The 26427-nt window shown below is 41.6% G+C and overlaps 1 protein-coding gene across 1 annotated transcript in view; it reads left to right on the top strand.

Moving 5' to 3' along the window:
- cap2 (cyclase associated actin cytoskeleton regulatory protein 2) overlaps nt 1-26427 on the top strand; it is a 232355-nt gene that overhangs the window by 194665 nt on the left and 11263 nt on the right. Inside the window, exons 8-11 of the mRNA XM_060849866.1 lie at nt 9940-10105; nt 14074-14249; nt 23077-23200; nt 23533-23615. Of these exons, the coding sequence (XP_060705849.1) occupies nt 9940-10105; nt 14074-14249; nt 23077-23200; nt 23533-23615 (549 nt within the window). The remainder of the gene's footprint in view (nt 1-9939; nt 10106-14073; nt 14250-23076; nt 23201-23532; nt 23616-26427) is intronic.

Consider the following 26427-nt stretch of genomic DNA (forward strand, 5'->3'; position numbering starts at 1 on the left):
GGGAATGCTGGATGGCTAAAAAAAATTGAGGGTTTGTTTAAGAAAAAGAAGGAAGCATATGTCAGGTATAGACAGGATAGATCGAGTGAATCCTTAGAAGAGTATGAAGGAAGTAGGAGTATACTTAAGAGAGAAATCAGGAGGGCAAAAAGAGGACGTGAGATAGCTTTGGCAAATAGAGTTAAGGAGAATCCAAACGATTTTTACAAATACCATAAGGACAAAAGGGTGACTAGGGAGAGAAAGGGCCTCTCAAAGATCAGCAAGGCGGCCTTTGTGTGGAGCTGCAGAAAATGGGGGAGAAACTAAATGAGTATTTTGCATCAGTATTTACTGTGGAAAAGGATATGGAAAATATAGACTGTAGGGAAATAGATGGTGACATCTTGCAAAATGTCTATATTACAGAGGAGGAATTGCTGGATATTTTGAAATGGACAAAGGTGGATAAATCCCCAAGACCTGATCAGGTGTACCGGAGAGCTCTGTGGGAAGCTAGAGAAGTGATTGCTGGGCCTCTTGCTGAGATATTTGTATCATCGATAGTCACAGGTGAGGTGCTGGAAGACTGGAGTTTGGCTAATGTGGTGCCATTGTTTAAGAAGGGTGGTAAGGACAAGCCAGGGAACTATAGACCAGTTAGCCTGATCTCGGTGGTGGGCAAGTTTTTGGAGGGAATCCTGAGGGACAGGATGTACATGCATTTGGAAAGGCAAGGACTGATTAGGGATAGTCAACATGGCTTTGTGTGTGGGAAATCATGTCTCACAAATTTGATTGAGTTTTTTGAAGAAGTAACAAAGAGAATTGATGAGAGCAGAGCGATAGATGTGATCTACATGGACTTCAGTAAGGCATTCAACAAAGTTCCCCATGGGAGACTGGTTAGCAAGGTTAGATCTCATGGAATATAGGGAGAACTAACCATTTGGATACGGAACTGGCTCAAAGGTAGAAGACAGAGGGTGGTTGTGGAGGGTTATTTTCAGACTTGAGGCCTGTGACCAGTGGAGTGCCACAAGGATTGGTGCTGGGTCCTCTACTTTTTGTCATTTACATAAATGATTTGGATGCGAGCATAAGTTAGTAAGTTTGTAGATGACACCAAAATTGGAGATGTAGTGGACAGTGAAGAGGGTTACCTCAGATTACAACAGGATCTTGACCAGATGGGCCAGTGGGCTGAGAAGTGGCCGATGGAGTTTATTTCAGATAAATGTGAGGTGCTGCATTTTGGGAAAGCAAATCTTAGCAGGACTTATACATTTGATGGTAAGGTCCTAGGGAGTGTTGCTGAACAAAGAGACTTTGGAGTGCAAGTTCAGAACTCCTTGAAAGTGGAGTCGCACGTAAATAGGATAGTGAAGGTGGTGTATGGTATGCTTTCCTTTATTGGTCAGAGTATTGAGTACAGGAGTTGGGAAGTCATGTTGCGGCTGCACAGGACATTGGTTAGGCCACTGTTGGAATATTGCGTGCAGTTCAGGTCTCCTTCCTATCAGAAAGCTGTTGTGATACTTGAAAGGGTTCAGAAAAGATTTACAAGGATGGTGCCAGGATAGGAGGATTTGAGCTACAGGGAGATGCTGAACAGGCTGGAGCTATTTTCCCTGGAATGTCGGAGGCTGAGAGGTGACCTTATGGAAGTTTACAAAATTATGAGGGGCATGGATAGGATAAATTGGGGTCGGGGAGTCCAGAACTAGGGGCCATAGGTTTAGGTGAGAGGAGAAAGATATAAAAGAGACCTACGGGGCAACCTTTTCACACAGAGGGTGGTACGGGTATGGAATAAGTTGCCAGAGGAAGTGGTGGAGGCTGGTACAATTGCAACATTTAAGAGGCATTTAGATGGGTCTGGAGGGATATGGGCCGGGTACTGGCAGGTGGGACAAGATTGGGTTTGGATATTTGGTTGGCATGGACTGGTTGGACCGAAGGGTCTGTTTCCATGCTGTACATCTCTATGACTCTATAAAACAAATCCTGTGAGAGGAACACTGCTTAGTCTTGGGTTGCTAAGCAATTCCTGTGTATCTATGAGGTATAGTGAGGCATCAGCAGCAGAATCGTGCTCCAATGCTGTCTGCAATGTTAAGGCCTGGTATAACCAAGTGCTGCAAGAAAGCTGAATTCCAGAGGTGAGGTGGGAATGATAGCACCTGACATCAAGGTTCATTTGACTGAGTGTGGTATCAAGGAGCCCGACCAAAACTGGGAGTTGAGGGAAAACTCTCTGCTGGTTGGATCATACCTGGCACAGAGGAAGATGATTGTGGCTGCTGGAGACCAGTTGTCTCAGCTTCAGGATATCTCTGTAGGAGTTCCTCAGAGTATTGACCTTTGGCAAATTCATGAATGACCCTTGCTCCTGTATAAGGTCAGAAAAGGGAATGTTTGCTGATGATTGCACAACGCCCTATCTTTGGCAGCTACTCAAATACAAGAGTCATAGATTCATGCAGCATAGAAACAGGCCCATTAGCCCACCATGTCTTTGATGATCAACAAACCGCAAACTACACTAATCTTATTTAACTGCACCTGATCCATTGCCTACCGTGCCCTGGCATTTTACGTGCTTGTCCAGATTCTTTTTAAATGTTGAGAAAATCTGCCTCCACTACCCTCTTAGGCAGCACGTTTCATTTATCTACCATCCTCTGGGGGAAAAACTGTTTCCTCAGATCTCCTCTGAATTGCTTGTTCCTCACCTTAAACTTAAGCTCTCTCATAGACCGGTCTGTCAGGGGCAAGAGATTCTCACATTCTATGCCTCTCATTATTTTGTACACTTCAAATAGATTCCCCTCACCCTGCCTCCCCAGCCTCCAGTGCTCCAAGGAAAGCAAAGCCAGCCTATTTAGTCTGTATTCATACTGAGAATTCTCATTCCAGTCTGCATCCTGGTAAATCTCCTCTGGACCATCTCAAGTGCAGTCACATCCTTCTGATAGTGTGGCTACTAGAACTACATGCAGCATTCCATCTGTGGCCTAACTAAGGCTTTTCAAGTTGTAACAAGAACTGCTTGCTTCTATATTCTATGTCTAGGCTAAGAAGATAAGCAACAAAAACAGAAGTTGCTGGAAAAGCGCAGCAGGTCTGACAGCATCTATGATGGGAATCAGCGTTCTGCAGAAAGGTCACCACACCTCAAAATGTTAGTATCTGAAGAGAAATCAGAGTTACCAGACCCACTGAGCTTTTCCAGAAACTTTAGAGGACTGTAACTGTATTTGTCGTTTAGACCATATTAAAGCTGGTACAATAAAAACAAGGTAGTTTCCCTCCAGGACCAAGGTGCTGGACACACAGACTACACAAGAATACAGTCATACACAGGGCAGCATAAATTGCATAGAAAAGTGCAAAACATGCAAGACCGCACAGTAATTCCTGACAAGACAAGACAATAGGCACAGTGATGGACAAATTACAATATAAGAATGAATGATCATTAATAAAACATTGTTTTGGTAGCAATTCAAAACGTCGTCCAACAATTGCAAATGGAATAGAGTGTGATCAGACAGTGTTAAGGAATCTGATGGCATGGGGGAAGAAACTATTGAACAGTCTGGCCGTGAGAGACCAAATGCTCCGGTATTGTCTGCCAGATGACAGGAGGGAAAAGAATTTGAATGATGGATGTGTGGGTTGTCCACAATGCTGTAGCCTTGTGAATGCAGCGTGTGGTGTAAATGGAGGGAAGAGAGATGTCTGTAATGGAGGGAAGAGAGACTCCAGTGATCTTCTCAGCTGTCCTCACTATCCGTTGCATGATCTTACGATCTGAGATGGTGCAATAGGTATGTCAAGAATAAAAGGATGACTAGGGTAGGTATCGGTCCAGTCAAGGATAGTAGTGGGAAGTTGTGTGTGGAGGCGGAGGAGATTGGAGAGACATTAAATCAGTACTTTTCATCAGTATTCACTCAGGAACAGGACACTGCTGCTGATGTGAATATGGAATCACAAATAATTAGAATGGATGCCCTGGAAATATGCAGGGAAGAGGTTTTGGGAATATTGGAAAGGATGAATATAGATAAGTCTCCTGGGCCTGATGGCATTTACCCCAGGATCCTATGGGAAGCTAGGGAGGAGATAGCAGAGCCATTGGCCTGGATTTTTATGTCGTCATTGTCAACGGGAATAGTACCAGAGGACTGGAGGATAGCGAATGTGGTCCCATTGTTCAAGAAAGGGAGTAGAGATAGCCCTAGTAACTATAGGCCAGTGAGTCTGACTTCAGTGGTGGGCAAAGTCTTAGAGAGAATGGTAAGGGATAAGATTTATGAACATCTGGGTAGGAATAACGTGATCAGGGATAGCCAGCATGGTTTTGTGAAGGGCAGGTCGTGCCTCACAAACCTTATTGAGTTCTTTGAGAAGGTGACTAAGGAAGTGGACGAGGGTAAAGCAGTAGATGTTGTGTATATGGATTTTAGTAAGGCGTTCGATAAGGTTCCCGATGGTAGGCTAATGCTAAAACTTCGGAGGTATGGCATTGAGGATACATTAGAGGTTTGGATTAGGAATTGGCTGGCTGGAAGGAGACAGAGGGTAGTAGTTGATGGATTATGTTCATCTTGGAGCGCAGTTACTAGCGGTGTACCACAAGGATCTGTTTTGGGACCATTGCTTTTTGTTATCTTTATAAATGATCTAGAGGAAGGACTTGAAAGCTGGGTAAGCAAGTTTGCGGATGACACAAAAGTCGGTGGAGTTGTGGATAGTAAGGAAGGAAGTGGTAGGTTATAGCGGGATATAGATAAGTTGCAGAGCTGGGCGGAAATGTGGCAAATGGAATTCAATGTAGCTAAGTGCGAAGTCGTTCACTTTGGTAGGAATAACAAGATGATGGATTACTGGGCTAATGGTAGGCTACTTGGTAGTGTGGATGAGCAGAGGGATCTTGGTGTCCATGTACACAGATCTCTGAAAGTTGCCACCCAGGTAAATAGTGCTGTGAGGAAGGCATATGGTGTACTGGGCTTTATTGGCAGAGGAATTGAGTTCCGGAGTCCTGAGGTCATGTTGCAGTTGTATAAGACTCTGGTGAGGCCTCATCTGGAGTATTGTGTGCAGTTTTGGTCGCCATACTATAGGAAGGATGTGGAAGCTTTAGAACGAGTGCAGAGGAGGTTTACCAGGATGTTGCCTGGAATGGTAGGAAAATCTTATGAGGAAAGGCTGAGGCACTTGGGGCTGTTCTCATTGGAGAAGAGAAGGTTTAGGGGAGATCTGATAGAAGTGTATAAGATGATTAGGGGTTTAGATAGGGTAGATACTAAGAACCTTTTACCGCTAATGGAGTCAGGTGTTACTAGGGGACACAGCTTTAAATTAAGGGGTGGTAGGTATAGGACAGATGTTAGGGGTAGATTCTTCACACAGCGGGTTGTGAGTTCATGGAATGCCCTGCCCGTATCAGTGGTGAACTCTCCTTCTTTATGGTCATTTAAGCGGGCATTGGATAGGCATTTGGAAGTTATTGGGCTAGTATAGGTTAGGTAGGATTCGGTCGGCGCAACATCGAGGGCCGAAGGGCCTGTACTGCGCTGTATCCTTCTATGTTCTATGTTCTATGTTCTAATTCCCAAACTGAGCAGTGATGCAACTGCTTGGGGTGCTCTCAATGTGGTGAGGATGGGAGATGGGCTTTCCTCAACCTATGCAGAAAGTAGAGATGCTGCTGGGCTTTCTTGGCTATGGAGCTGGTGTTTAGCTTCTGTTTTAGTTTGTAATTTACAGTATCTTCAGTTCTTTCAGTTTAAACAAAGATAGTCATTATATGCCTTCTTCTCCACCCTGACACCTTCAGAGATCTGTGGACTTGTACACCAAAATCCCTTTGCTCCTCAGTGTACATCATTCCTTTTCTCGGCTTCCCAAGATGCATCAGCTCACATTTATTGGGATTAAATTCCATCTGCCGTTGATCTGCCCAGTTTACCAGCTAATCAATATCAGACTGTAACCTGAGGCCATTCTCCTCACTATCGACAACATACCTAATTTGATAATGTATATAACAAACAACAAGGGTTTCAGCACCAATCCCTGTGGTACACCAGTAGTCAGCCTTCCAATTACAAACAACCCTCCACCATTGCCCTTTGCCTCCTATTTGTAAGCCAGTTTTGGATCCAGTTTGCTAACTTACCCTAGATCCCATGGACTGTTACCTTTTGGACCATCCTTCCATGTGCAACCTTGTCAAAGATCTTACTGAAATCCATGTAAACCATATTAAGTACACTACCCTCTTCAATATACAGAACAACCTCAGTTATCTGAACGTCAATTATCGGAATTTCGGATTATCCAAACAAAATCTCAAGGTCCTGTAAAAACGTTATCTGTTATCTGAACAATCTGTTATCCGAACAAAATACTCCCCCACTGATCTTGTTCGGATAACCGAGGTTGTTCAGTATTTCATCACTGTTTCAAAACATTCAACTAGTCAAACAGAATCTCCCTCTAATATATCCATCCTGACTATTCCTGATCAGTTCCTGCTTTTCAAAGTATTAACTAATTCTGTCTGTTAGAATTTTTTCCAATAATTTTCCTACCACTGACGTTAACTAACTAGTCTGTAATTATCTGGCATATACCTGCTGCTTTTCTTGAACAAAGGAACCACGGTGGCACAGTGGTTAGCACTGCTGCCTCACAGCGCCTGTAGACCCGGGTTCAATTCCCGACTCAGGCGACTGACTGTGTGGAGTTTGCACGTTCTCCCCGTGTCTGCGTGGGTTTCCTCCGGGTGCTCCGGTTTCCTCCCACAGTCCAAAGATGTGCGGGTCAGGTGAATTGGCCAAGCTAAATTGCCCGTAGTGTTAGGTAAGGGGTAAATGTAGGGGTATGGGTGGGCTGCGCTTCGGCGGGTCAGTGTGGACTTGTTGGGCCGAAGGGCCTGTTTCCACACTGTAAGTCTAATCTAATCTAATAGCTATCCTCAAATCATTGGGCACTTTGCCTGTGGCCAGCGAAGTATGAAATATATGTGTTAGGGCCCCAGCAATCTCTAGCCTTGCTTCCCAATATAGCTTAGGGGACACCTCATCAGGTGCTGGAGATTTATGCACCTGGATGCCCACTAAAACATCTAATATCTCATCCTTATCGATCTTAAAGTGTTCTAAAACCTCACCATCTCAGCTGCTATCCCTAGCTACAATGTCTTTCTGCTCTATGAATACAGAGAACAAGGATTAATTTAAACCTCCTTCCCCGCCCCCCCCCCCCCCAAAAAAACCCCAACATCTTCCGGCTTGATGCACAGCTTGCCCCTTTGGTCTGTAATAGTCCTGCTGTTTCCCTGGTAATCTTTTTATTCTTAATATTCTTAATATACTTATCAAAGGCCTTGGGGGGGGGTTTCCTTGATCCTATCTGCCAAAGATATTTTATAGCTGATGTTTAGTCTCCTAATTTTCTTTTTAAGCAACCTCCTACACTTTTTATATATATATATATATATATATGCTTTTGAAGGGCCTCCTTGTTTTAATGCACTGTACCTGATATATGTTTCCTTCTATATCTTTATCAAACTCTAGCTATGCCCCCTTACAGTGTTCCCTGGACTTGCTGTCCTTGCCCATCACTCTTAGAGAAACATGCTGGCCCTGAACTCTCACTATACTACTTTTAAAATACTCCACTTTCCAAATGTAGACTTACCCTCAAGTAGCTACTCCTAGTCCATGTTTGTCAGATCTTGTTTATTGGTACTGAAATCAACCTTCTCAGGATTCAGACACGTAAGTTCTGCACTATCTTTAAATTTTTCCATAAAGACTTTGAAACTAAGACTTATGGTCACTATTCTCAAAATGCTTGCCCACTGACACTTGAACAACTTCATCCCCAGGATTAGGTCGAACTGCTTCCTTAGTCGAGAGAGCGGTGCTGGAAATGCACAGCAAGTCAGTCAGCATCCGAGGAGCAGGAGAGTTGACATTCCAGGCCTAAGCCCTTCATCAAGAATGAGGCTTGTGGGCTGGGTTGGTGGTGGTCGGTGGGAGTGGCGGGGGGGGGGGGGGGGGGGGGAAGGCGGGGTGCTGAGAGATAAATGGGAGGGAGTTGGGGTTGTGGAGAAGGTAGCTGAGAGTGCAATAGGTAGACGATGGTTGGGAGAAGATGATAGGATGGAGAGGAGGGTGGAGCAGATAGATGGGAAAGACGATGGACAGGTCAAGAGGGAAGTGCCATGTTGGAGGCATAAGGTGGGGGAAGGGGAAATGAGGAAACTGGTGAAATCCACATTAATCCCATGTGGTTGCACGGTCCCAAGGCAGAAGATGAGGCATGCTTCCTCCAGGCATCGGGGGTTAGCGTTTGGCAGTGAAGGAGGCCCTGGGCCTGCATGTCCTTGGTGGACTGGGAGGGGAGTTGAAGTGATCAGCCATAGGGCAATGGAGTTGGTTGGTGTGGGTGACCCAGAGATGTTCTCTGGAACGATCCACAAGTTGAAGTCCTGTCTCCCCGATGTAGAGAAAACCACATTGGGTGCAACGGATACAGTAGATGACATTATGGAGGTACAGGTAAATTTCTGTTGCATGTGGAAAGATCCTTTGAGGTCTTGGACGTGAGAGGGGAGGAGCAGATGCAGGTTTTGCACTTCCTGCGGTGGCGGGGAAGGTGCCAGGAGTGGGGTGAGGGCTGGTGGGGGACGTAGATCTGACAAGTCCTCATGGACCCTTGAAGTCCTCACTTTCTCCTAACTAGTCCCTTAGGACTAACTCTACTAACACAAAAAGCTCTCCTAATACACTTTAAAAGTTCGATCCCATCTAATCCTTTCACAACAAGACAATCCCAGTTAATGTTAGCAAAATTAAAGCCACTGACAACTGTGATTTACCTATATGTCTACTCAGTTATCTTGGTAATGGGAACCTTGTCGTATAATCTCAGCAAGGTAATCACTCCTTTTATATTTCTAAGTTCAACACAGATGGTCTCATTTGATGACCTTTCTGGGACACTGGGACTCCTCCTTCATTACTGCAGTGATGGTTTCCTTCATCAATAATGAAATGCCCCTAACTCTCTTTCTATCCCATCTACTTCCCCATTGCACTTGATACTTCTATACCCTGGAATGCTGAACTGCCAGTCTTGTCCTTCCTTCAACTGTGTTTCAGTGATTGCATTCCCATATGCTGATCAATGCTTACCAGTCAAACTCCTTGCATTAAAATAGATAATGCTTTAGGTGTTCATTGTCTAACCTGAGTTGTCACCTCTTGTACAATGATAAAACATTTAATTATCTAGGGACAAAGACTAGAAAGGAATCTGGATTTTGCATTTTAATCAGCTGTCTACCTCCTAACTAATTAAAGGATTCAACAACTGCACCTAGTTTTAAAGTTGTTAATTTTTTGGTTATAAATACTATGTTTTATATCTCTGCCATACCATGCCTGAGGAAGGAGCTGACCTCTGAAAGCTTGCAATTTCAAATAAACCTGTTGGACTATAATCTGGTGTCATTTGATTTTTGAAATTTAAAAGGAATCTGGATGTGTATATGAATAGGATGGGTTTAACGGGATATAGGCCAAATTCTGGCAAATGGGACTAGATTAATTTATGATATTTAGTCGGCATGGAGGAGTTGGACCAAAGGATCTGTTTCTATGCTGTACATCTTGATGTCTCTGAGCAATTACAAATCCATATCACTAATTCAGTAATAACTAAGCATTCCTTGATTTGAGCAAATTTATTAAATTTAATTTTCATCTGTGGTGTGTAGAGAATACATTCTTTTGTAGAACAGGAGGTTTCTGAACATTAAGTGACGATGTAGTGCATTCATTTTATGGTGGTGAAAGAACAGCAGAATGCCTAGTGCAATGGTAAGCATTGCCGCAGTAGCAGCTAAAGTTTGACTTTTCTGTTTTTCAGGGCCTTGCAAAGTCCCCACCTTCTTGTGGCCCTTGTCCCCTGCCTCCCCCTCCTCCTCCTCCTGGGCCCCCTCCAACCTTGTGGTCAGAAACATCAAAGGATGAGGCTTCTGTGGCACGTTCCCAGCTCTTTGCACAGCTTAATCAAGGAGAAGGAATAACCAAAGGTGAGAATATCAATATGACTTCTTATTCCTACCAGCATTTGATAATGGGGAGCAGAGTAAAATATTGTGTTTGTTTCAGCAATATGCAAATTTGACGACTGCATATTTTCAAATAAACATTTCAGTACATTCAGGTTTAAAAAGAGAAAATCTAGCTACATTATGTTTGCAGATTTACCAGCTATCCTATCTGACAAAATATTGTAACTGTCCACAGTATGGTCAGCCCTTACCATCCATTGTTTTGAATCCTTTCACCAATAAAATAGAGTTTCTTTTATGTATGTCAGAATAGTCAGCCAAACCAACAGCCACAGTGAAGAAATTATCTACTTCCAAGTCAGAATGTGTTTCCATGCATTTGCTGCCAGGAATCATGGATTCGGCATGTGCTGTGGAAAGAGCACTGATGAGTTGGTGCAGTGCATCCTGTATACAGTAAATACTGCTGCCATTGTGAGTCAGTGGTGGAGAGAGTGAATGCCTAAAGTAACGAATAGGGCTCCAGCTAAGGAGACTGCTTTGTTGGTTCTGATCTAATGTGATAATTCCATTCTCATGCGATCTGTTATAAGAAAATCGCATAATAATTCTACCATTTAAACTATGAATCACGTTATAGCCAATACAGGTAAGCAAAGTTTACATTCTACAAATACGAGTCTAAATTCTTCAATTGTGTTAAAGTCAATTTGTGTTGAAGAACCGACTTTGTAGTGTTGAGTTCCGTAAGTGTTGTTGGAGTTGCAGATGTCCAGGCAGATTGAGAATATTCCAGCATATTTGTGCCTTAGTGATGGCTAGTGTGTACCAGTGAACTATGAAATGGCTAGTCTAACTTTTTTAAATATACTACATTTTAAGTTAGGTTACTCACAGGTAGAGGCATAGACGCCTCTGCTAACATGCTAACTTCTGCTCATAAACTCATATTCAGCTTCAATAATGGAACTGCAGCCTGCTTTGCTTCGAATATATCAAGAAGCACCCTTTAATGAAAAAAATGTTAGATTATGCTGGTCTGTGGAAGATTTTAAATTTGTGGTTATACAACTTAAAACCCGCACAATTTTGGAGGCTGGACCTGGATATACTTTAAAAATATGCAATGGGACCTCTCAGAAATCCCAATGCACCCTCCGGAAAGGTTCCCAAATTTTGAGTTAGAGTCAGAAACTTTGGAGAGTTCTGACTTACTTGAATTGTGTCATCAAGATGGCAGCAAAGTAAGGCACCTGAGCTAGGGCTTGTCTGTTCCGACTGCTTTTTTTCCTTTTTACTTACCTCTTGTTCTGAGTTTGAATGGCAATGCTGAGGACCTCAGCATGGACTTCAGTGGATCCAGCACAGACATGATTGAGCCTTTATTTACTTTCCTGGCTTTGGAATCAGCAGCTGCTACATCAGCAGAGGCAGCATTGGTGAGATAGGATATGTGGCAAAAGATGGTGCCAGAGGACTGGTGACTTTATAGTAGATTAGGCCTGGCGCTGGCAATGTCGAAGAGGTGGCAGAAGGACATCATGACATAGATCAGGGAGATCCAGTGGCAAGATGTGCAACTGTGTTGGTTGGGCTCGCCCAGACAGCATCGAGGCAGTGGTGGAGGAGAATCTGTTTAGCAGCGAAAGGTGTCGCCTGAAGAGTGGCAACTTCAACCTTGGGTGGGTCGGGAGTTGACAGTAACGAGGTGATGGAGATATTGCAGTGCAGGTATCATTGACCTGGCTCAGGACTGGTGGACTCTCTTTAAGTTATACTTTTCTATTTTCTTTCTTCTTAAAACAATTCAATATGGCGACAGATCATGGTGACAGTGAAAAAGCTGAGATTGTAATGAAGTCAGGTAGGTCAATATCATAGAGTGTGAGTACCTGACTGGGGCAGTTAATCTGGTCCAATCAACGAGCACTGGCTGACAGATAAAAGCAGGAACATCAGAGGTTCTGCTTACTCTCAGAGCTGGTTCTGTGGGAGTTGAATCAGTGTCAAGGAATTTTTTATGTGTAAATAAAGGGTGACTTCATGACTGGATTCTGGCCTCTGTGTAGTTATTTCACAGACCACTTACATTTTCATCCAAATCATTTATATATATTACAAATAAGAGATCCAAGCACTGATCCCTGTGGAACACAACTAGTAACATACTCCACCCTCCTCAATTATCCTCTGTTTACTATGACCAAGTCTAACTTAACAACTCACCCATGTATCTGATGTGACTTAGTCTTCTGGACTAGCGAACTTTGACACGTTCATTAGTAAAGTCCACAAAGACAACATCCATTTCCCGACCTGTATCATGTCCTCAAAAAACTCAAATCTGTGAGACAAGACCTCCCCTGCACAAAGTCATGCTGACTAGCCCTAATAAGAATTATTATTTTCCACATGTAAATAAACCAGGTCTCTAACAATCTTCTCCAATAATTTCCCTACCAGTGATGTAAGGCTCACCCTCCTACAATTTCCTGGATTATCCCTTCTTAGAGAGGATACCTTGAAAGAGAGGATATTTTGCAATGCAAGTGACCCTGAAGACCTCTTGTAAATAGTGAGGTCAGAGGTGCTTCTTGTTGTCATGGCCCTCCCTTAAAAGGTTGGCAGCTGCAGCTGTAACTATAGTAGACATGTAGGGGTCAGGGTTGGTGGTGTTCTGCTCATATCTATTCTGGGCCTGAGTTTATTATGTTAGCCAAATGACAGCACCTCTGAGATAGTGCAGGACTCCTTCAGTGTGACAGGGAGCATCACCCTAAGTTGAGTGTTCAATCTCTTGAGTGGACTTCAATGTATGATCTTTTCATTTAAAAACAGAAGTGCTATCAGTAAGTCAAGACAAATAAAAAACTGATACTTGTAAAAATTATGTGTGCAATGATTTAATCTTGTAGCCATTATAAACAGATTACCATTTCAAGCAATAAATCAGCTGTAGTTAGTTGCATTGTTATTTATTTCAAGCATGTTCACTTATTAGTTTGATGTCATTTACTGCAGCGACTTTTTAATACATGCACCAAATCTTACTGAATTTATATCTCATTTACCAGAATTATATTGGTAGTAATGGACAATATATGGAGACTTGTGAAGATGGGATTGGTCTCCTTTGTAGAGAGAAGATGAAGGGAACATGAAGTAGAGGTGCTCATATTATTGTGGAGATGTCCACAAAGATAGGTAATAGTGTTCCATTAGTATGTGGGTTGGTAATGAGTGGACATTGATTTAAGATAATTGATAAATGAAGAGGTGATGAGATGAGGATCTCTTCACAGTGTGCTATGATTTGTTAAGTACCAACTAAAAGGTTGTGGAAGTGGATTGAATGGTAAATTTCAAAAGGAAATCTGATAAATAGTTGAACTGTTTTAAAAAATCCAGGTAGACCATGAGAAAGGAATAGGAAAGTGGGACAAACTAGATAATTCTTACAAAACTCTTTACAGGTATGGTGCATTGAATGTCTATATTATGTTCTAATTTTTAAGCTATTGAAACCTTTCTCGAATACTCCCAAGTTGTCCCTGCTGGACTCTTTGGTAATGATGTATTTTAATATTGAACTGCAAACTCCTTAAATTAGTGACATGAATAAAGATGTCTGATACTTAATAACTTCAGTTTAATAGAATCCATAGAATCCCTACAGTGTGGAAACAGGCCCTTTGGTCAAACAAGTGCACACTGACCACCCAAAGAATAACCCACCCAGACCTGTTCCCCATCTCTATTATCCTATGTTGACCCCTGACTCATGCACCTAATCTACACATCTCTGAACACTTTGGGCAATTCAGCATGGCCAGTTCACCTAACCTGCACATCTTTGGATTGTGGGAGGAAACCCACGCAGATATGGGGACAATGTGCAAATTCCACACGGACAGTTTAGTTTCTGATTTAAAAGATCAAAAATATTTACCAGTTTTCTATTGTGCTGATTTTTTTAATCTCTCCAGGTCTTCGCCACGTTCCTGACGACCAGAAGACCCACAAGAATCCAAGTCTTCGTCCACGGACTGCAGTGATTAATTCCCCATCGAAGAGTCACTCATCCAGTCCTACATCACCCATGTCCTCTCCACAGCAGCCAAGGATGCCTGTGCTAGAGCTAGAAGGAAAGAAGTGGAAAGTGGTAAATATAACTAAAGGCTGGGTCTTATGTTCACCAAATGGTGTGTTTTCAATGATAGTGGTCATGGTGTGGAGAGAGGTAGAACACTAAATAAGTGGCTGGACTATTAACTGCCTACCTATCTCATCTCATTTCTGCAAAAAACACCAGGTAGGCAGCACTGCACACGCAAGCTGAATGCCATATTTAACTAAAGATAAATTAGAGATGTTAATACCCAATTTATCCAAATAATGCACTGTCCATGCCATAATTTGACTAGCTTGGGCAGGCTAATTTTCAAGGCCTACAAAAACAAAGGCGAGAAAGGAGGGAGGCACTTAATTTAAGTGAAGCCCCACACACCTCAAGTGCGTTTGCCATTCCTCCATATCATCCCTATCCTTTTGTGCCACGTGCCTGACAGAACTCACACAGCATCTCCCTCTTCCTGTGCCTCCAGCAAGTCTCCCCATCATACAATCACAAAACTTACCTCTCAAAACAGTTTTGATCTTCCTTTGGTATCTTCTGACAATGTTCTTTCCAGCACAACTCACCACTGAGCTGTGGCATTGTAAAGAGTGATGGAGCTACCAGCTAATCAAGTTGGCCAGCAGCTTCCAAAGCAGGGACTTATTCCTGGATGAGCAGTAAAAAAATTCCATTATTGGCTATCCTAGCTTGCCCAAAGTTCATTATGGTTATAGGATGGGCTTGGAAGGAGCAAACCTGGCCCCAAGTTATTGCTTGGTTACTGATGGAAGTAGGATCAAAAGTCAGTGTTCAAGATATGATGGCCAAAAATCAATTGCTGACAGTCAGTATCAGAATAAAGAACTTGCATTTATGCTTCCTATCAAGAGATTTAAGTACATCCTGGAATTATTTTCAAATAGGGCAGCATTGAAAAGAATACTCCTGCCTTTATAGAGGACCTCAAAATATACCAGTGTTTTATTGCTACATAAATACTTGTTTGAAAAGCTGTCACTGATACAACATTGGAAACACAGCAGCCAGTTGGCAAACAGAATGTGATGTTAACCAACTATTCTGATTTTGGTTGAGAGGTAAATATTAGCCAGGATACCAGTAACTATGCCAGGGGATCTCAAATGCCCACCTGGGAAGGCATATAGAGTGTGGTATTTCTTTAATGATGTATTTAAGTCTCTTAGGTCTCTTGCCAAATGCAGTGGTTTTTGAATCTTTAATCTCAGTGGTGTTTGCGGATAAATATTACTGAGATGTCAGTTTTTTCATGGAAAATCTGTATCCTTAAATTTCAGAAAGTCATAGAGATGCACAGCAGGGATCTCTAACTCGTCAGTGCCGGCCAGATATCCCAACCCAATCTAGTCCCAGCTGCCAGCACCCGGTCCATATTCCTCCAAACCCTTCCATTCATATACCCATTCAGATGAAATTGTACTAGCCTCCGCCACTTCCTCTGGCAGCCCATTCCACACATGCACCACCCTCTCCATGAAAGAATTGCCTCTTGAGTCTCTTTTACATCTTTCCCCTTTCACCTTAAACCTATGCCCTCTAGTTCTGGACCCCCCCCCAACCCAACCTCCAGGGAAAATGCCTTGTGTATTTACCCTATCCATGCCCCTCATTATTTTATAAACTCCTATAAAGGTCATACTTGAGCCTTCGACGCTCCGGGGAAAACAGCCCCAGCCTATTCAGCCACTCTCTGTAGCTCAGATCCTCCAACCCTGGCAATATCCTTGTAAATCTTTTCTGAACCCTTTCAAGCTTCACAACATTCTTCCAGTAGGAAAGAGAACAGAATTGCATAGGATATTTCAAAAGTGGCCTGACCAATGTCTTGTACAGCCACAACATGACCTCCCAACTTCAGTACTCAATACTCTGACAAATAAAGAATGCATACCAAACGGCTTCTTCACTATCCTACTTTCAAGGAACTATGAATCTGCACTCCAAGGTCTTTTTGTTCAACAACACTCCCTGTGACCTTACCATTAAGTGTATAAGTCCTGCTAAGATTTGCTTTCCCAAAATTAAGCACCTCGCATTTATCTGAATTAAACTCCATCTCCTACCCCTCAGCCCATTGGCCCAACTGATCAAGATCCTGTTGTAATTCGAGGTAACCTTCTTCGCTATCCACTTACACCTCCAATTTTTCTGTCATCTGCAAACTTACTAACTATATCTCTTATGCTCACATCCGAATCATTTATATAAATAATGAAAAGTAGTGGACCCAGCACCAAACCTTGTGGCACTCCACTGGTCACAGGCTTCCAGTCTGAAAAACAACCCTCCACCACTACCCTCTATCTTTGAGCCAATTCTGTATCCAAATGGCTAGTTCTCCTGTATTCCATGAGATCTAACCTTGCTAACCAGTCTCCCATGGGGAACCTTGTTGAATGCCTTACTGAAGTCCATATAGATCACATCTGCCATCTGCTCTCATCAATCCTCTTTGTTACTTCTTCAAAAAACTCAATCAAGGTTGTGAGACATGATTTCCCATGCACAAAACCATGTTGAATATCCCTAATCAATCTTTGCCTTTCCAAATACATGTACATCCTGTCCCTCAGGATTCTCTCCAACAACTTGCCCACCACCGACATCAGGCTCACCGGTCTATAGTTCTCTGGCTTGTCCTTACCACCTTTTTTAAATAGTGGCACCACATTAGCCAATCTCCAGTCTACCGGCACCTCACCTGTGACTATCGATGATACAAATATCTCAGCAAGATTCCCAGCAATCACTTCCCTAGCCTTTCACAGACTCCTAGGGTACACCTGATCAATTTAGGTCACCCAAATTTATTTAAGGCAGATCTTTGTCCTGAGAAGGGAGAAGAGCAGTTGATTTGAATTATTGATTCCTTTACAGTAATATATATCCCCACTCAGCTGGTGTTCAATTTTCTAGTAGACAAATATGTATGTTTGCAGTAATGAAGTGGATACTAGTTCCATGTGTATAAAGTCCAATTAAAACTAGCACAGCTTATTCTAAGTTACCACTTGGTGGGAAGCTAGTTAAATAAATTGAATGCAATGTTATGAAATTTCTTTGCTTTCCATCTGAACACTTCCTTTCGTGAGCTCAGTTTCTGAAGAGACTGTAGTAGTGAATCATTAATTGTATTACAAGTTTTAAAAGAAAGGCAGTCAGTGCCCATTATTTGTTCCACTTTTTCTGATAATTAGAATTTCTTCCATTAATCATCTTCAGGAAATAAAATAAATTATTAACTCTTTCTTGACAGTGTGAAAATAATTATTAAGGAACATTGTATAAAAAAGGTGATGATAGATTTAAATATGTTTTTAATTACTTAATTAATCACTAGAATAGTGCACATTTAAATGCTCCAGATTTTTTATTTCTTTATTTAGTCAGAATCCTCACAATTTTTTTAAACAAAGAAGTATTTTACTCAGTCCAACTTATTTTGTCTAATTTTATATGAAAATGGAAGCATCTGTTCCATGACATTTACTAGTAATCTTTTAAAGTGACAAAACACAATAGTGACATCTAGTGTTAAAGAGTCATCTCTGCAATACATTCAATTAAATTAATTGTTGCTTTGTTGACCCATTTCAACAGCTTGTTGTTTGTCTTTGAAAGACATTTTAGAATTTTTTAGGACAGCATTTCCCCTTTTCCCCCACTATGACTTCATTTCCAGGCTGGAATATTGAAGAGCACCGTCAAAGTGATCATTGACGGAGCTGCCTCAGTGATCATTACTGCCTCAGAGCTCTGAACCCCAAAGTTTCAGCTCATGATCCCATGAAGTCTTGACCCTCAGTTTGAGAAGCCCATTTTAGACTATACAGGATTTTCTAAACCCTATAGCTGAGTGTGGCTTAAATGAGAATTGTATTATAATTTAGTGTTAGTTTTACGAGAAGTAAACTTGATACCTTGCACCATTTCCCTTTGCTGTAATCTTGGCAGAACCAATTTCTCCCAGATAAAACTGTCAAAATATCACCGTCCTGTTCTGAAGTATGTGCTAGGCATATAAATTTGTGAATATTGTTATTTGGCTTCACTCAAGTGACTTGTGATGAGCATTACCAAACTACATAACTAAAGCATTCTGTTTTTTATTTGATTACAACTGTTGCATTCTCCTAATTTAAAAAAATATATATTTTGATGTCATAGACTCATTCAGGTCAGAAGAGGCCCTTTGGTCAATCAAATCTGCAGCAACCTATCTACATTAATCCTACTTACCAGCACTTTGCCATAGCCTTTAAAATTATGACATTTCAAGTGCTCATTCAGGTTCTTTTTTAAATATAGAGAATTCGTGCCTCTACTGCCATCCCAGGCAGTGCATTCCAGATTGCCGGGTGAAAAGAAAATCCTCAAATCCCCTCTTAACTTCCTGCCTTTCATTTTAAAATTATGCCCCCTCATTACTGACCGTTCAGTTAGGGGAACACTGCTTTCTATCCACCCTGTCCATGCCCCTCATAATCTTAAACACCTCTGTCAGGTCCCATCTTAGCCTTCACTGCTCTAAAGGAAACAAGGGAGAAATTAAGGACTGCAGATGCTGGAGATCAAAGTCAAAACATGTGGTGCTGGCAAAGCACAGCTGATCAGGCAGTATCCGAGGGCAGGGGAGTCGACATTTCGAGCATAAACTCTTCTTCATCTTCACTCCTGATAAAGAGTTGATGCTCGAAACGTCGACTCTCCTGCTCCCCGGATGCTGCCTCACCGGCTGTGCTTTTCCAGCACCACACTTATTGACTCTAAAGAAAACCCTCCAACCACAAGGGATGGACCATAGCAACACAACGGCTGGAGGAAGAGCGCCTCATCTTCCGCCTAGGAACCCTCCAACCACAAGGGATGGACGATAGTAACACGACGGCTGGAGGAAGAGCGCCTCAAGGGATGAACTCAGATTTCTCCAGTTTCCTCATTTCCCCTCCCCCCACCTTGTCTCAGTCAAATCCCTCGAACTCAGCACCGCCTTCCTAACCTGCAATCTTCTTCCTGACCTCTCTGCCCCCATCCCCACTCTGGCCTATCACCCTCACCTTGACCTCCTTCCACCTATTGCATTTCCAACGCCCCTCCCCCAAGTCCCTCCTCCCTACCTTTTATCTTAGCCTGCTTGGCATACTCTCCTCATTCCTGAAGAAGGGCTCATGCCCGAAATGTCGATTCTCCTGCTCTTTGGATGCTGCCTGACCTGCGCTTTTCCAGCAACACATTTTCAGCTCTGATCTCCAACATCTGCAGTCCTCACTTTCTCCTCTAAAGAAAACACGCCAAGCCTACCTGGCCTCTCTTTCTAGCTAAAATGTCCAACCCAGGCAAATCTTTGGTGAATCTCCTCTGCACCCCCTCCAGTGCTTTCACACCCTTCCTGTAGTGCGGTGACGAGAACTACACACAGTAATCCAACTGTGGCCTAACCAAACTTTTGTATAGTTCCAAATAACCTCCCTGTTCTTATAATCTATGCCACAGCAAATGGAGGCAAGTGTACCATCTGCATTCCTAACCACCATACTAACATACCATGCTGCCTTCAAGGATCAGTGGACAAGCACCCCAAGATCCCTCTGTTGCTTTAAGCTTCCTAGTGTCCTGTAATTTACTATATAGTCCCTTGATTTGTTATTTCTTTCAAAGTGCATCACCTCATACTTTTCACAGTTATAGAGTCATAGAGTTGTACAGCATGAAAATCCACGCTGATCAAGTATCCTAAATTAATCTAGTCCCATTTGGCCCATTTCTAGATGCCTTTCAAATGTTGTAATTGCATCAGCCTTCGCCACTTCCTCTCGCAGTTCATTTCATACACACCACCACCCTATCTGTGAAAACTTTGCCCCTTGGGTCTCTTTTACATCTTTCCTCTCTCACCTTAAACTATGTCCTCTAGTTTTGGACTCCACTATCCTGGGGAACAGACTTTGGCTATTTGCCCTACCTAATTCCCTAATGATTTTCTATACCTCTTTAGGGTCACCTTTCAGCCTCCAATGCTTCAGGAAAAACAGCCCCAGTCTATTTAGCCTCTCCCTTTAGTTGAAACCCTCCAATCGTGGCAACATTCTTGTAAATCTTTTCTGAACCCTTTGAAATTTCACAACATCTTTCCTATAGCAGGGAGACCAAAATTGAATGCAGTATTTCAAAAATGGCCAAACCAATGTCCTTTACAGCTGAAACATGACCTCTCAACGTCTATACTCAATGCACTGATCAATAAAGGAAAGTGTACCAAATGCCTTTTTCACTATCCTATCTACCTGCAACTCTACTTTCAAGGAACTATGAACCTGCACTCCAAGGTCTCTTTGTTCAGCAACACTCCCCAGCACCTTATCATTAAGTGTATAAGTCTTGTCCTGATTTGCCTTTCCAAAATGCAGTATCTCACATTTATCTAAACTTTTATCTGCAACTGGTCTGCCCATCTGACGAACCTGATCATATCTTCCTGTAACTGAGAACTGGAATTACATTTTTTGAAATAGAATTAGATTTTATTGTCATGTACTCAAGTACAAGTACAGGGATATAGGAGTATAGTGAGTATACAATGTCACCATTCCCAGCACCATCCTAATCCATAGATGTGCAAATTAGATGGATTGGCAATGTTAAATTTCCCATAGTGCCTGGGGTTGTTTAGGTTAGGTGGATTAGCCTGAGAAATGCAGGGTTACAGGGATTGTGTAGGGTGGTAGATCTGGGTGGGTTGCTCTTCGGAGAATTGGTGCATACTTGGTGGGCGAAACTATGGGCCTCCACACTGTAGGATTCTATGATCTTAGGTACAAAGGTACCTAGGTGCAAAATCTTTGGTAGAAACTAGAAAAATAAGGAAATAAAGTTAAAAATTAAACATTAACATTCTTCCTGGTATAAAGTAGAGAAAAGAAAGACCTTCTTCCTCACTGTTAACCACCAAATCTTTGTGTCATTCGCAAACTTACTTTTCATCTCTCCTACACGCTCATCCAGCCTGGATGAGTGCAGCTCCAATAACACTCAAGAAGCTTGACACCATCCCAGACAGAGCAGCCCACTTGATTGGCACTACATCCATTCTTTTCACCACCGACACTCAGTAGCAACAGTGTGTACTAACTACGAAATGCACTGAAGAAATTCACCAAATATCTCAGACAGCACCTTAGGAACTCATAACCACTTTCATCTAGAAGGACAAGGGCAGCAGATATATGTGAACACCATTACCTTCCAGTTCCCCTCCTGGCCACCGACTATCCTGATTTGGAAATATGTCACAGTTTCTTCATTGTCACTGTGTCAAAATCCTGGAATTCCCTCTCCCTACTGGCCATTATGGGTCAAACCACAGCAGGTGGACTGCAACAGTTAAAGAAGGTGGCTCAACAGCACTTTCTCAAGGGCAACAAGAGATAGGCAATCAATGCTGGGCAACCAGTGACGCCCACATCCTACAAATGAATATAAAAAAGTCACACAAACAGCCTTCTATCACTGCCTGTGTTATCACTAAGCCAATTTTAGATCCATCTTGCCAAGTTACCCTGGATCCCTTTTTTTTACCTTTATCAGTTTCCCATGGGATCTTGTCAAAAGCTTTGTTGAAATCCATATAAACCACATCAATTCCACTACCTTCATCTGCACACTTGATCATCTCAAAAAAATTCTCTTACTTTGTTAGGCATCATGTCCCTCTGGCAAAGCCATGCTGACTATCCCTGGTCAAACCTAGCTTCTCCAAGTGGAGATTAATTAACTGTTATCCAGTCCTCTACCACCTCCCCGTGGTCATGAAGGAATTAAAAACTTGGGTCAAAATCATATGTTGACTTACAGAAGAAAACAATGATTTGTTAAATCCAACATCACACAAACATTTTACTTTTATGCATTGTATTCTTTACTTAAGATATCTAAGAAAGAGTGTTTGTAACTAAATTCATACCAACAAATTCTAATTTTAGTTTTGAAAGGCAGTAGATTGCATGATGATGGAGGATTGAGGGGTGTAAAATGCTGTACACTTTTGAGGTCCTGGGAAAGAATGGTTTGGCTGTGAACAGATTCAACAAGACTTTGTTCCTCCCATTCCTCCTTTGGTGAAATAATGTGTGGATTGGTGATTTTGAACATAAAATGAGCTAGAGTATATGAGAAAAAATTGGTTCCCTATGTGCTGAATTCTTAGACAGAAAATACATGTAGAATTTTAGGTTGCATCACCCCACATTGCAATTGCACAGTGAGAGCTTCTTCACAGGTAAAGACAGTTATTCATACGGCCACATAAAACAGGTGTTCTTCTCCTTATGTTTTTAAGTGGGGTGCCAGTAATTCTGGCTGTTTTGCAGATATTGGTTTTGATCGATCAGCGCGGGAGCCTAGCCATCTTTGCTTGGAAGCCTTGAGCAGTTGATGCAGCCCTCCCCAGCGAATGTTCCCAAAAGACAAGCATTAGTTTCAGACTTTAAAATGTTCAAAATGTTAATGTTCTTCTGGAATCGGTTAAGGAAGTTTTTCCCTTTGACTCTTGCAGTGCCCTTAATCTCATTTTATCTTTCTATTGCTTCTTGAACATCCCCAATCTGGGAAATTTTAGACAACTACCAGCAAGATAAGTAACACTGAGTTCTGCAGAGTAAAATGCTGGATTTTTATGCGGAGTATAACAAATAGACTGTAAATTAGTTTGGGACATGTGCAATGGCTGTATCACTAGTTGTGAACCAAAAAATAGATCATAACCAATTTTCACCTGTTTCTCTGTGGCGTTTATTTATATTTGATTTCCAGCTAATGTTTTTTACTTTTATCCTAGGAATACCAGGAAAATAATGACAATATTGTCATTTCTGAGGCTGAACTGAAGCATGTTGTCTATGTCTATAAATGCAGTAACTCCACACTGAAAATCCAAGGCAAAGTCAATTCCATTACAATTGGTAAGTACATAGGTCAGTACCAAAGTGTTAAGAAGCTGGTAGAAATGATTCACATTACATAATAGCTGTTATATATGCACGCTCTTTTATAAATCAAGATTTCAGTAGTCACCTGCTTTTCCAAATAAATTGCCAGTCGATATCATTTTTTTGAAAATAGTTTCAAGTTTGTAATTGTGGCCTGCTTTTAAAAGCTGAATTCTGATAAATTACTTCAAATGTTTAAGCTTTACTGGCTACTACCCTATTTTTATAATGATGCAACTCTATCGCATTTTGTTTACACATCTGTGTCTTGTCTCTAAATATATATATATTTTTTTCCATTTCAGATTCTTGTAAGAAGCTTGGGCTTGTGTTTGACAACGTGGTGGGAATAGTTGAAATCATTAATTCCAGAGATGTGCAAGTTCAGGTAACAAGTAATTTTTTAAAAATATCAGCAATAACTATTATCTCAGAGTGCTAAATTATCTAAATTACAGAAATTCTAAAAATCTGTTTCAATTTTATAATCATTTTCAACAAAGTAAATGAGTAATTCATATCATTATTAATTGAAGATTTGAGTTGGTGTGTTCAATTTGTCCATTATTGGAATGAAACATAATGGTTTATCATGATTATTGAGCTGTAATACTGTGGTTATTTCTCTTTGGTTAATCCAATCTGTTGGGATCAATAACATAGCTAGTAGAAACTCCCTGATGGTTCCTTCCTCTTTTACTTGTAATCACAGTTCAAATCTGTTAATGGATTGACATTGCGATTGTGATCTGCTTCTCAAAATTATTTGCCATAAATATTCCTTGAAAATAGTTTTAAATTTGCAATTGAGGCCCACTTTTTGATCATGGTGGCAGAAGTGTTGCATGGATTGTTGGTACTTAATTGACAAGGCATAATGCATCCAAGGTTCAGATGTATCTATAGATTTTTAAGTTTGTGAGAGTGGAGATCACAGGGGCACCGGTCACAATCTTTCAGTCTTCCCTAGACTTGGGGGAGGTGTCAGTAGACTGAAAAATTGCCAATTTTTCATTCAAGAAAGATTGTAAGGATCAGCACAGATTACAGAATTAAAATTACAGAACAGTCAGTTTAATTTGACTGGTGAGCAATGTCCGAGAGACATGTATTCAGGATAGAATGCATGTTAAAAAAATGGTTGGTTAGGAAGAGTCAGCGTGGATTTGTAAAGGGGACATCATGTTTAACTAATTTATTTGTGCAAGCTGGACTGGTTACACCTTGAACTGGAATGGGTCCAATTTCCATCCTGGGAGATTTGCTCATGCTGTTGGGGAGATTTTAAACTAGTTTGGCAGAGGTTGGGGCAGAGTAGATGTAAAATTGGTAGCAAGATCCAAACAGATAAGGAAGGAATGCTATGGCAGTCCTGTAGGCTGGAAAAACATGGGCAGGGTAAGGTAAATGGGAGGTCTAGAAAGCTAAATTGTATCACTTAATGAACTTAGACCATTAATCAGCATATGGGCATATGATATTGTTGCAATCACTAAGACACGGTTGAATGAAGGATAGGATTAGCAGCTCAAAATTCCAGGCTATAGAAGTTTCAGATGCAATGCATGGGGAAGTAAGATAGTTGGACACGTTGCATTATTGATAAAGGAAACCATCAGTGCAGTAATGAGGAAGAATATCTTAGAAGGGTCTTTAAATGAGGCCATCTGGGTAGAGTTTAGAAATAAACAAGCGGTGAGAACGAGAGGACACAGATTTACTTAAAGAGATCTACAAAAGAAGCAAAGGTGAAATGAGGAAGAACTTTCTTATTCAGCAAGTAATTAAGGTATGGAATGCACTGGCCTGGAGTGTGCTGGAGGCAGGTTCAACTAAAGCATTCAAAAGAGGATTGGATGATTGTTTAAATAACATTATTTAAATAAAACATTGGGAAATTGGGTGTTGAGAAAAAGCAGGAGGTTGCTACTTAGTAATGGCATTCATTTAGCAAGCTGAAACAGGAATAATAGGCCAAATGGACACCTCCTGTGCTGGGGTATCTCTTCTGTGACAATGTAACAACCTGATTCAAAAAGGTAGAGAGAGTGGAAAAACAGACAACTATGGGTCAGTTAGCTTAGTATCTATAATTGGAAAATGTTAGAGTGTATTATGAAGAATGTAATAGCAGAGTAATACATTATCAGGCAGAGTCAATGTGACTTGATGAATGGAAATCATGCCTGACAAAGTTATTAAAAGTCTCTTGAGGAGGTAAGAAGTAGGATAGATAAAGTGGAACCAGTAGGTGGTGTTGCATGGTGGCTCAGTGGTTATCGCCGCTGCCTCTCAGTATAGGGAATTTGGATTTGATTCCAGCCTTGGGTGACTGCTTGTGTGGAATTTTCATATTCTCCCATATCTGCATGGATCTCCTCCCTCACACCAAAGATGTGCAGATTAGATGAATTGGCCATACTGAAATTGTCCATAATGTTCAGGCATATGTAGGTTAGGTGGGTTAACCATGGTAAATGTGGGGTTACAGACTATGGGGTAAGGTGCTGGTTCTGGGTAGGATTTTCTTTGGAGGGTCATTGTGGATTGACGAGCCGAATGGCCACCTTCCACGCTGGAGTAGTTCCACGTTCAATAAGATACCCCACGTAAGGCTACTTAAGATAAGAACTCATAACATTGGGGATTATTTGCATGGATAGAGGATTGATTAACTAATGGAAGTCAGAGAATTGGGTTGGGGGGGGCATTTTCACTTAGAAACCTGTAACTAGTGGAGTGCCACAGGGATTTATGCTCGGGCTACAATTATTTACCATACATATTAATATCTTGGAAGTGAATGTACTGCTCCCAAGTCTGCGCATAACACAAAAATAGGTGAGTACACAAATGGTACGTGACACACCAAGTCTGCAGAGGGAGCAGATTAAGTTGAATTGTTAAAAATTTGGCAGATGAAATATGGAAAAATGTGAGTTTATGAACTTTGGCAGGAAAGATAGAGGAGCTGAATATTATTTAAATGGAAACGACTGCAGGAAGAATGGGGGAGTCCTTGTGCAAAATGCAGAAAGCTAGCATAGTTGTCAGCAGGTAATAAGGAAGGCGAATGAACTGGTGGCATCGGTCGATTCTGATATAATGCAATAGTTACAATCTTGTGCGATCTTGCGTTATAAGAAAATTGTGCAATAGCAGTGCCATTTAAATTGTTGAGGCCAAAATTGTGTTATAGC

Source organism: Hemiscyllium ocellatum, chromosome 34 (genome assembly GCF_020745735.1).
Source record: "Hemiscyllium ocellatum isolate sHemOce1 chromosome 34, sHemOce1.pat.X.cur, whole genome shotgun sequence".
NCBI classification, from domain to species: domain Eukaryota; kingdom Metazoa; phylum Chordata; class Chondrichthyes; order Orectolobiformes; family Hemiscylliidae; genus Hemiscyllium; species Hemiscyllium ocellatum.